The following is a 13,179-nucleotide window of genomic DNA, read 5'->3' on the forward strand; positions in this document are numbered from 1 at the left end:
ATCATAATATTTAAATATGCTCTTAAAAATCAGAGAATCATGCAGAATATTTTAGAGTTCCCTTAGAACTTAAAGGTTTGAAGTTCTGCATTTTTGAGAGTTAATCTTCAAGTTTTTAGAAAACTAAACTATTCAAAGAGAGAATTTTAAAGGCACCTACATAGCTAAAATCTAATACATTATATGCTAATTAAAAATACTGTGGTGCTGTGTCTCTAACTTAAAAGACTATTGCATAATAATTCAGAATCTTGGCTCTGGAAATGGGAATGGCTCCAAATTTAGACTTGCCATTTATTACTTCATTAAAGTCTTGCATTAAAGTCAAGACATTTTAAGAGCCAGTTCTCTAACATGTAAAAATCAGGAGAAGTAACAATATAGTTTCTCATAGGGTTTTTGTGAAAACTGAATGAGATCATCTCTGTACTAGAGCTAGAATGTGTTTAACACATGGTAAGCCCTTAATAAGTGTTACCTATTATTAGCTATGTCTACGTAATATTCCCAGCTCTGTTATCTGAAAGCAGTCAGTTAGCACCTTTAGACCTTGAATAAATATTAGCTGATTCAATGAATAAATATGCACTTTCAGGGGCCGGCCCCATGGCCAAGTGGTTAAGTTCTCGTGCTCCGCTTCAGCGGCCCAGGGTTTGGCCAGTTTGGATCCTGGGCGTGGACATGGCGCCGCTCATTAGGCCACACTGAGGCAGTGTCCCACATGCCACAACTACAAGGACCCACAACTGAAATATACAACTATGTACTGGGGGGACTTGGGGAGAAAAAGAAGAAGCAAAAAAAAAAAGAAGAGTGGCAACAGTTGTTAGCTCAGTTGCCAATCTTAAAAAAAAAATATGCATTTTCAGTCAACTAAATAAAAAACTGCATCTCAATCAAATCTAAACAAAGGAAACAATCAAAAAGGAGAACGCACAAAAAACTCGCTGCAGTTTTCCTGTTCTCCACTCTCCATGGTACTCCCAGCTTTTTGTACGTTTGATTTCTTTTCCTCGAGAAATTAGAAGAATGGTGCTGCCATTTATTGGGATGGGGAAGACCAAGGAAGGACCAGGTTTGAGGAGTTTGGTTCCAGACATCTTAAATTTGAGATGTTTACTACACATCAAATGGAAATGTTGAGCGGGTGAATTGGATATATGTCTGGAGTTCTTCTAGCAATCTCAAAAAGACATTAAAATTGTCTTCCAAACTATGCATTATCAACTGGGTAAATACTGTGTCTGTTTCTTCTCTCTACCCAAACTGCATAACATCTTACCATACACAAAGTTCATACTTAGTGACAACCCGCTGTCATTGACAGATTTTTAAAATTGGCAATCCCCTCCCATAGAATACTAACTCCTTGAGCCCTGTGAAGTCACCATTTTTTTTTTTAGAATGGAGTTTTTTGTAACCTGGAATACACCAATATCCAGACTGAGACAGCATGCAAAATTGTCTGTGTCTGTGTCTGTGTGTATGTGTGTGCACACGCAAGCAGCGATGCTATTTAATAGAGGGAAAATCCATGTTTATCAACAGATTCTTAAAGGGCCCTATGAGCCAAAAATAATTTTTAAATTCAGGATCTCTCCAGCCTGGGTGACACTAAAACACAATAGCAGAAATGCTCTTTTAAGAAGGCAGTTAAGTATAGTGGAACCATCACAAGGCCAACCATCGGTAAAAACCCAAGCTGCCTTTTACCATGTGACATTAGGTGTGTTGTTAATGTCTCAGCGTCGCAGCATCCTGAATAGGCAAAAGAAGGTAATAATACCTACACCAAAAAGTACAGAAAGAGCCTGAAATACAAGTTCATAGTGGGTTTTCCACCAAAATTTGTCTCCTTTCTTCCTCTTCCTCACATTCTCTAATGAGAAGAATTAGGCTGGATAAGTTCTAAGTGAGACATCAGAGAATACTTTCTGAACATCATTTTCTAATAAAAACATAAAATTATATAACGATGTTTTCTTATAAAGATTCTAAGTTTTCCCTCTTTTAGTACTTAATACATATAAATTAGTGAGAGGGAGGAGCTAAATTCCAAACAAAGAAAATGGTAGGAGAAGCCAAGAGTATTTCAAGAGTAGAGAACACTGGCATGGCCCCATGAAATTATACCAGTCACACCTGATGAGTGATAGTTTCCCGACCAGAGGCTGTGTTCTCTTTATTTCCTAAAAAACGATGGTACATTCTCAAGGCTAAGGAACATGAAGTAACACAGACAACACGCCTGATGTCCAATGCTTCTAGCCACAGCTGCTGAAGCAGAGATATAGTCTGACATGCCTGTTAAAAGAGAAAAATTTTTCAATTGTCAAATGATTTAGAAAGATATTTTTACTCAAAAATGTTCCTAATAGAGGAAAACATAAAGAAAAGAATTGTATAATCTAACCACATAGAACCCAAGCAGTGGAATTATGGCCATTCCATACTAACTTTTCTTTCTTTTCCAAATTTTCTTATGCAAATCACCTTTTTCCATTTGAGGATCCAGAAAAAACAAAAGTTGCTTTTAGACAGCAATCTATCATGATAAACAGTATTATAAAGCATTGTTTGAGGAGGTATTGAGGAAATTAGATTTAAGGTATAACTAAGTTCTCATTTTGACTTTTTATATGGCAAATAATATCTTAGGGCCCTCCTCAATTAGAAAAGTACACAATAAAGAACAAATTATTGTTGCAGTAATTGCTACAAATTTCATTTTGCCAGAATCTGTCTTAAAATTCAGTTCCCAGAAATGAAGATTAAATTGCATATGCCATCTGATCAATTCGAGGTACCTTAAGAGCGTGAATTCTGAGATTCAGATAGTATGTGTGTATTAAGGAAGTATAAGGTATCCTTTAGTCTGGACTACTCAAAATTGTTTCTCATTTATCAAATTCCAGTAAACATTTACTTAAAAAACAAACATTTCAGTACCTCTTCCATCATAACTTTCCATCTTAAATGTCTAAAGTGAGATGCTAACGCTAAAATCTTCCTTTCTTCCAAGTGTTGCATGAGGCTTTCATACGCACTTTGAATCACTGTTTCATTCTGCAAAAGACAAAATCATATAATCTTAAATGAAATATCTTTCTCAGCTACAAAAAAATGAGATATTTGAGTTCTATATGGTTACAACGTACACTAACTAAAATCACTCTCATGTGTCTTTAAGACAATTTTGCTTAACCTCTGGTAAACATGCATGTGTCTTCTTTACCAAATGAATTTTTATTTAAGAATATAATGGGTTGTTTTAGTACTATGAAGTTTTCAAAAGTACAGAAAATAGTATGACTTCCATCCATGTACCCATCACCAGCCTCAACAATTATCAACATATAATGCAATTTTAATGTTCATTCAGAGACCGATTTAACCAGTCCAAAGAATGATGAGTAAAACAACTTTTTTAAGGAAGCCACTATAATCAATGAATTAGGAAATAACTTTACAGAAAATAAAATCCTCAATTAAAAAAAAAAGTTATTCTTAATAAGAGACCAAATAGGGTACTATTACTACATTTTTAAGAGTCAGAGTCTGGTATTTCTCAGACAAAATAGAGAAGAACTTATAGCAGTTCCTTCTCCCAACATTAAAATAAATTCTAAGTCCTAAAAAAAAACCTGGGAAAGATTTTAATGATAGAAATAAAACTAAAGCAAATAACTAATCTAAAAGCATGACAACCATCTGCATGTCTCCGACTAACATGAAGGGTGTTTCTCAAAACAGGATGAATTTTTTTTTTCAATTTTTTTTTTTTTTGAGGAAGATTAGCCCCGAGTTAAAATCTGTTGCCAATCCTCCTCTTTTTGCTGAGGAAGACTGGCCCTGAGCTAACATCCGTGCCCACCTTCCTCTACTTTATATGTGGGACGTCTGCCACAGCACAGTTTGCCAAGCGGTGCCATGTCTGCACCCAGGATCCAAACCTGCAAACCCAGGGCCACCAAAGCAGAATGTGCACACTTAATGGCTGTGCCACAACGCCGGCCCCAGAACACAATGAATTTTAATTGATTTTTATTAGCATACTTCACATTTAGAAAGTGATTTTTCAAGCTCAAACAGAAAACAGTGTGGAGTGACAATTCCAAAAGGGCAGGAATTTGCTACAATTAAAAAATAGGAATTAAATTGAAAGATAATTTTTGATAAAATATTAAATGACTTCTATATCAGAATTCATTTTAAAATGTTAAAGTTAAAAGAAAACTAGGTTCACTCATAAGATCATTAATGCATTTTTAACTCCCAAGTTTTATACAGTAATTGCTATATAAACCTACATTGGATATACCAAAATAATGAGCATATCATGGATATGAAATTCTAACATGCTTTGAAAATTCTACAGACTTGATGACAATGTTAAGAAATGAAATCACCTCATTACTTTCTTCTTCAAACTTTCTCATATCTCATTAAAGGCCCTCCATGTTAGCCACCATTTCAATGCCTATCTTAAACACATGAACCTCTAAACAGATGGGCCTACAGTTAAATGCAGTCCTAGTTTTCTTCTTTCTGGGAGACAGGATACTTCAGTGGTTAAATACACAGAGGCTGGAGTCATATTTCTTGGCTGAAATCCACTGCCAATCTTTCATTAGGCACTTAACTTGAGCAAATTATTTCAATACTGCAAGTATTCTTTCACAGATGAGACGATAATGCCATAAATAAATATGAACGGATGTAATAATATCATATCTCATAAGATTACTCTGAGAACTAAAAGAGATAATTCATGGAAAGGAACTAGCATAAGTGATTAACAAATGTCTGTCATTATTGTTGTTATATTACTAAGTGTATTACTTATTCTGAGCCTAACTATGGTAAGTTCCGTAAAAAGATGGAAAGAGTATTGAGTTAAGTCATTTTGAGAGTTAAAATTAAAAATCAGGACAAAACAATGAGAATTATTAATGTAAATTACCTCCTTAGAAAACTTTTTGTTTCTGTCTGTGCTTTGCATAATATATGCATGAAATCTGAGAATATCACATTCTTGCCCTGATGAAAGCACAACATTGACTCCCATTGCCCAAGACTGTATGATTAAGAAGTTAAAAAAGGACGTTTGTCGATCATTCAGGCCTTCCTCTGAAACTACCAGAAAATATGGATAATGTTCTTCCAAGAATAATTTCCAGTCTAGCGATGAGCATCCAGAAAACTCTGTTAGAACATCAATGTTGGTATTGTGTTGAAGATGGAGAATTAAAGCAGTTCTCAATGAAAGAAGTTCAGGAAAATCAAAATATGCACATTCAGCTTCCTGTGGTGAGAAAAAAAAGCACATTATTCTTCATTTAGTGGTTGTTAATTTTGTTAAAGAACAAAGGGATACAGTATCAAACCCAGGATAGCCCAATTGTTTTGGTCTGAATTCTAGTCAAGGACAAGGTCCTTAATCCTTGACTATCATTTCATAGGTCTATGCCATAGGTCAAAATTTGGATTTAAACAGATTCGTCTTCTATATTTAAGCAGGCAAACACTACTTAGAGTACCTATCAATTTCATTTCTCACCTTCCAATTCGTTATTTTCCAAGTTCAAAGGGATTTAAAGTTGCAAGAGAATGGATATACTTTATCTGAATTGGGAAGCTAATGTGGATCACTATTGGTAGACAAAATGTAACGTTTCAAGTAATGTGTGTCCAAGTCTTTAATCAGCATCAAAATTTCTATTTTTCAGTGAAGTGGTCTAGATTGTCAATTACAGAAGACTCCTGACTTTCTTGTATACATCAGTTAGAACACTGCTTATACCTTTAATAACGTTAAAACAAACCAATCAAAAAAAAAAAAACCCTACAAATAAAGATGGAACAGATGTGCACCAGATTTCTTACAAGTAAAACAACAATGGCTTCTGGGGAACAGGATGGGGAAACTCCGTATTTGGATTGCGATTTCTTAAAATTGGAATCCATTCAAATTGTAATTTTTAAAAGTCAGATTTTAATTAAAATTTTAATTTTTCTAAGTCAGATATATTACCTTGTTGGGAATATTTACCATAAAGCAAATAACAAGAAGCACAGTGCCTCTGTTGAGGTTGCCATTCTACTGGGCTCTAAGTAAAATCCCTGCTTAGTTTTGAAGTCTGAAGTGCTTCCTCAAATTTCAGGATGGGAATCTAGAGAGTAAAAAGACTATTGATAAAATTTCCCATCCTTCCTCATGTTCCTAGGTGTCCTTAAAATAAACATCCATCATTGCAAATAAAAATAAATTTTAGCTATCAACTACTTTGACTTAATGACATTTCCAGGACAATATACCTAAGAACATTAGAATATATATTCTTTTCAAAAACACATGGTACATTCATCAAAATAGACCATATATTGGACCACAAAACAAGTCCCAATATTCTCAAATAACTGAAATTAACAGAAATATTTTTTCTGACCACAATGGAATTATATTAGATAGCAATAACAATAACATACTAGAAGAAAACAAGTATTTAGAAATTGAAATAACACACTTCTAACAAATCCACTGTCAAAGAAGAATCACAAGAAGTATTAGAAAATATTTCTAATTAAATTGTAAAGAAAAAACCATTAGATGCAAATTTGTGGTGTGCAGCTAAAGCAATGCCTGGAAGGAAATTTTAAATGTTCATAGTAGAAAAAAATAAAGGTTTTGACTTAAGGTTCCAATTTAAGACACTAGGGGGGGAAAGAGAGTTAAAAAAAAAAATCTCCAAGAGAAAGAAATAATAAAGATGAGTAGAAATAAATAAAAATTTTTTTAAAGAGGCAAACAATGGAGAAAACAACAAAGCCAAAACTGGGTCTTTGCAAATATCAACAAAATTGATAAACTTCTAAGTAGATGAATCAAGAAGATAAGACAGAAGACACAAATTAGCAATATAAAGAATGAAAAACAGGATATCACCAAAAGTCTTCAAACATTAAAAGGAAAATAGAAGAATATTGTAAACAACTTTACGCCAACATGTTAGACAACTCAGATAAGATGAACAAATTCCTTGACGTATACCGTTAACAAAACTGACACAAGGTAAAACAAAAATTTTAAATGGCCCTATATCTATTAAAGAAATCGAGTTTGTTATCAGAAATCTTCACCCAAAGAAAATTCCAGACCCAGATAGTTTCACAGGAAATTTTATCAAATTTCATCAAATTCTTCTAAGGAATAAATGCCAATCTTAGAAAGACTCTTTCAGAAAATACAGGAGGAGGAAAGATTTCCCAACACATTTTATTAGGCCAGCATCACACTGATACCAAAACTTAACAAAAACATTATTAAAAAAACAAAATTACAGACTGATGTCCCCCAGGAATATATGTACCAAAAGACCAACCAAATATTAGGAAATCAAATGCAGCCATGTATTAAAAAAACATATGACCACGTAGGATTTTCCTAGGAATAAAAGGTTGAATTAACACTCAAAGAACAGTCAATGTAACTCACCAAATTAAGAAAATAAAGGAGAAAAAGCAACAATAACTTCAATATATGTAGAAATAGCATTTTAAAAAATTTAACAAGTGTTTATGATAAAAACTCTCAGAAAACTAGCAATAGAAGGGAATTACCTCAATCTAAAAAAGGGTATCTACAAAAAGACTACAGTTAACACAATACATAATGGTGAAATAATGAACACTTTCCCTTTAATATCAAGAACAAAGTACAAATGCCCACTCATTCTACTTCAACTTTTACTGGAGGTACCAGACAGTACAATAAGGCAAAAAAAAGAAATAAAGATAAAAAATTGAAAAAGAAGAAATAAAAATATATTTGTTTACTGAAGATGTGGGAAATCATACGGAACATACAAAGGAGTGAATAAAATTAGTAAGTTCTTGTAGCAAGACTGAGGGATACTGAATCAATATATAAAAATCAATTATATTTCTATATACTAACAGCAAAAAAATTGAAAATTATTTTTAAAAATTCAATTTATAACAACATAAAAACATGAAATATTTATAAATATATTTAACAAATGACGTGAAAGACCCTCATGCTAAAAACCACAAAATATTAATGAGAGAAATTAGAGAAGATCTAAATAAATGGAGATATATACCATGTTCAGAAATTGAAAGACTCTATAATGACCTACAGACTATATGAATATAAATTATAATCCCATCAAGCTTTTTTTTAAATAGAAATCATCAAGCTGATTCTGAAATTCACGTGGAAGTACATAAAATCTAGAATAGTCAAGACTGAACAAAAAAGAACAGAATTGATTTCAAGACTTACTATAAAGATACAATGATTAGGACATTGTGGTATTGGTAAAAAAATAATGTTAAATTCTTTGATGAAATAGAATAAAGAGCCCAGAAATGGACTCACAAAGATACAGTCATTTGATTTTTGACAAAATAACAAAGCAATCCACTGAAGGAAGAAATATCTTCTCAACAACTGATGCCAGAATAACTGAACCTCAATCTCTAACTCAACCACACACCAAAAAAATTAACTCAAAATTATATCATAGAACCAAATGCAAAAACTAAAACTTTACATTTTTGAACTAAATATAAGATAATATCTTTATGATTAAGAGGTAGGCCATGATCTTTTAAGCAGGATGCAGGAACAATAATTATTACAGAACAATAAATTAGATTTCATCAAAATAAATAAGTCTGGTCACCCAAAGATAACATTAAGAAAATGAAGTTGCAATCCACAGACTAAGAGAACATATTTGCAACAATATACGTGACAAGGGCTTGGATCCAGAATATATTAAGAACTCCTACAACTCAATAATAAAACTATAAGGAATTCGATTAAAAATGGTCAAAAGATTTGAGCAAACATTTCACAAGTGAAGATATACAGATGGACAATAAACACTTGAAAAAGGGCCAACATCATTAACTATAAGGTAAATGCAAACTAAACCTACAATGACATAACATTACACACCTACCAGAATGCCTAGACTAACTAAATACAAAGGTTTGCAAGTAGAACGAGCACCAGAACTCTCGCTCATTGGATGGAGCGTACAGTAGCACAGCCACTTTGGGAAAAGTTTTGACAGTTTTTTTTTAAATAAAACTAAACATATAACTGCTTTATGACATAACAATTTCAAACGTAGATATATGCACAAGGAAAATAAAAACTTATGCCCAAAGATTTGCAAGTAAATATGCTTAGTAGTTTTATTCCTAATAGGCAAAATATGGAAAGAATCCAAGTGTCCTTCAACAAGAGAATGGATAAACAAACTAACTGTAGACATTTATATAATAGAACATTACTCAGCACTGATAAAAGGAACAAAGGACTGATATACGGAACAAAATGGATGAACCTCAAAAATATCATGCTGAATGAAAGAAGCCTTACGCAAAGAGTTCGTACCGTAAAAATCCACATATTAAAAATTCTAGAACAGGCAAAACTAATATGTGGTAGGAAGATATCTAAACAGTGTTTGCTTCCAGGGAATGGAGTGAGGATAGACTGTCCAGAGGCATGAGAGAATATGTTGTAGTGATAGTCATGTTCTATAGCTTGACAAGAGTTTGGGCTACACAGGCATATGCCAAAACTCACTGAATGGTACATTCAAGATTCGTGCATTTCATTTCATGTAAATTTTACCTCAAAAAATACTATAAATACATACTGAACGCTAGTTAATGACACAAATGCTGAAATATTTAAAGATAATGTAGCTCCTCTCTGCAATTTACTTTGAAATGTGCCCCTCCCCCCCCAAAAAGAAAAAGGATTGATGGAAGAATAGAAGCATAGATAAATTTATAGATAAATATGAAGCAAATATAATAAAATATAATCATAGAGTTTGGATGGTGGGGATACGGATATTTGCTGCACAATCTTTCAACTATTTTATATTTGCAAATTTTTATAATAAAATGTTGAAAACTAAAGAATGCTTCTTTCTGAGTACTAAGATTATAAGTTACATTTTTCTGTAGCTCATCTTTATTTTCTATAATGACATGCTTTATTTTAAATAAAGTAGCCTTTAAAGTAAGTTAAGATCTTTCAGTTTTAGTTTTCACAGAATTAAAAAGACATCAATCTAGAAATTATACAATGTCTGCTCTCAGACCACAATTAAACTGGAAATCAATAACAGAAAGATAAATAGAAAATCCCAAAATACGTAGAGATTAAACAGCATACTTTTAAATAACGAGTCAAAGAAGATATCTCATGAGAAGTTTAAAAATGTTTTGAACTAAAGGAAAGTTAAAATATAACATCCAAATTTGTAAGATGCAGTGAAAGTAGTACTTAGAGATATTTATAGCATTGAATGTACATATTAGAAAAGAAGAAAGATCTAAAATCAATAATCCCAGTTTCTACTTTAGGAAACTAGAAAGAGAAAAGCAAAGTAAATTCAAAGTAAGCAGAAGAAAAGAAATAATAAAAATTAGAGAAGAAATCAATGAAGTTGAAAGCAGTAAATTATTAATTAAGAAAATCAACAAAGCCAAAAGCTGGTTCTTTGAAAAGATCAATGAAGTCAATAAGCCTCCAGCCAAGTTAACTAAAAAAAAGGGAGGACACAAATTACTGATATCAGAAATGAAAGAGGGACATCACTATAGATCCATAGACACTAAAAGGATAATAAAGGAATACTATGAACAACTCTATGCCCACCAATGTGATAACCAAGATGAAATGGACCAATCTCTTGAAAGACAATCTGCCAAGACTCAAACAAAAAGAAATAACCTGAATAGATCTATATCTATTAAAGAAATTGAATCTAGGATTAATAACCCCCCAAAAAAGAAAGCACCAGGCCCAGATGAGTTCACTGATGAATTCTATCACACATTTAAGAAAGAAATTATACCAGTTCTCTAAAATCTCTTTCAGAGGACAGAAGGAGAGAGAATACTTCCTAACTGAGTCTATGAGGCCAGCATTACCCTAATACCAAAACAGGCAAAGACATTTCAAGAAAAGAAAACTACAGATCAATATCTCTCATAAACATAGGTGCAACAATCTTCAACAAATTATTTGCAAGTTGAATCCAACAATGTATAAAAAGAATTATACACCATGACCAAGTGAAATTTATCCCAGGTAAGCAAGGGTTGTTCAACATCTGAAAATCAATTGATGCAATCCATCACATCAACAGAGTAAAGAAGAAAAATCACATGATCATATCAATAGATGCAGAGAAAGCATTTCACAAAATCCAACATTCACTCATGATAAAAACTCTCAGTAGACCAGGGATGGAGGAGAACTTCCTCAACTTGATAAAAACTATCTACATAAAACCTAGAGCTAACATCACACTTAAGGGTGAGAAACTTGAAGCTTTCCCACTAAGATCAGGTACAAGGACAGCATGTCCCACTCATCACTTTTTTTCAACATTATACTGGAAGTTCTAGCTAATGCAGTCAGACAAGAAAAGGAAATAAAAGGTATATAGATTTGAAAGGAAGAAATAAAACTGTCTTTGTTTGCAGATGACATGATCGTTCATATAGAAAATCCAAAAAAATCAGCAAAAAAAACTCCTGGAATAATAAGAAATTATAGCAAGTTTGCAGAATATAAGGTTAAGGTACAAAGTCAACTGAATCACTATATACCAGCAGAGAAATAGTGGAATCTGAAATTTAAAACACAAAACCATTTACATTAACACCTAAAAAAATCAAATACTTATGTATGAATCTAACAAAATATGTATAAGATCTATATGAGGAAAACTACAAAGCTCTGGTGAACAAAATCAAAGAACTAAATAAGTGGAGAGACATGACATGTTTGTGGACACGAAGACTCAGTATTGTCAAGATGTCAGTTCTTTTCAACTTTATCTTTAGATTCAAAACGATCCCAATCAAAATCCTAGCAAATTATTTTGTAGATATCAACTAACTGATTCTAAAGTTTATATGTAGAGACAAAAGACCCAGACTAGCCAACACAATATTGATGGAGAGGAACAAAATTGAAGAACTAACACCACCTGACTTCAAAAAAATACTATAAAGCTACAGTTATCACAACAGTGGGTTACTGGGAAAAGAACAGACAAATAGATTAATAGAAAAGAATAGAGAGCCCAGAAATAGACCCCTATAAATATGGTCAACCGATTTTTGACAAAGGAGCAAAGGCAATACAATGGAGCAAAATAGTCTTTTCAACAAATGGTGCTGGAACAACTGGACATCCACAAGCAAAAAAAAGAATCTCTAGACATAGACCTTATGCCCTTCACAAAAATTAACTCAAAATGGATCACAGACCTAAATATAGAATGCAAAACTATAAAACTCCTGGAAGATAACATGGGAGAAAACAGACAAACTTGGGTATGGCAATGACTTTTTACATACAACACCAAAGGCATAATCTATGAAATAATAATTGATCAGCCAGACTTCATTAAAATTAAAAACTTCTGCTCTGTGAAAGACAATGTCAAGAGAATGAGAGACAAGCCACAGAATGGGAGAAAGGATTTGCAAAAGACACCTGATAAAGGACTGTTATCCAAAATATACAAAGAACGCTTTTTTTTTTTAAAGATTGGCACCTGAGCCAACATCTGTTGCCAATCTTCTTTTCCTTTTCTTCTTCTTCTCCCCAAAGCTCCCCCAGTACATAGTTGTATACTCTAGTTGTAGGTCCTTCTGGTTGTGCTAGGTGGGACACGGCCTCAGCATGGCTTGATGAGCAGTGCCATGTCCGTGCCCAGGATCCGAACCAGCCAAACCCTGGGCCACCAAAGCAGAGAGCACGAACTTAAGCACTTGGCCACGGGGCCGGCCCACAAAGAACACTTAAAATTCAAAAATAAGAAAGAAACAGCTCAATTAAAAAAAAACAAAAAATGAGCCAAAGACCTTAACAGATAAATCATCAAAGATAATATACAAAGTAAATATATGAAAAGACGCTTCACACTGTTATGTCATCAGGGAACTGCAAATTAAAATGACAAGATACTACTACACACCTATTAGAAAAGCCAAAACGCGAAACACTGACAACGCCAAAAGCTGGTGAAGATATCAAGCAATGGTAATTCTCTTTGCTGATGGGAATGCAAAATAGTACAGCCACTTCAGAAGACAGTTTGGCGGCTT

The 13,179-nt window shown here is 33.1% G+C and overlaps 1 protein-coding gene across 1 annotated transcript in view; it reads right to left on the reverse strand.

Moving 5' to 3' along the window:
- DDX60L (DExD/H-box 60 like) overlaps nucleotides 1-13,179 on the reverse strand; it is a 92,259-nt gene that overhangs the window by 65,427 nt on the left and 13,653 nt on the right. Inside the window, 3 exon segments of the mRNA XM_070505036.1 lie at nucleotides 2,143-2,304; nucleotides 2,950-3,066; nucleotides 4,964-5,305. Of these exon segments, the coding sequence (XP_070361137.1) occupies nucleotides 2,143-2,304; nucleotides 2,950-3,066; nucleotides 4,964-5,305 (621 nt within the window).

Source organism: Equus asinus, chromosome 3 (assembly GCF_041296235.1).
Source record: "Equus asinus isolate D_3611 breed Donkey chromosome 3, EquAss-T2T_v2, whole genome shotgun sequence".
Classification (NCBI taxonomy): domain Eukaryota; kingdom Metazoa; phylum Chordata; class Mammalia; order Perissodactyla; family Equidae; genus Equus; species Equus asinus.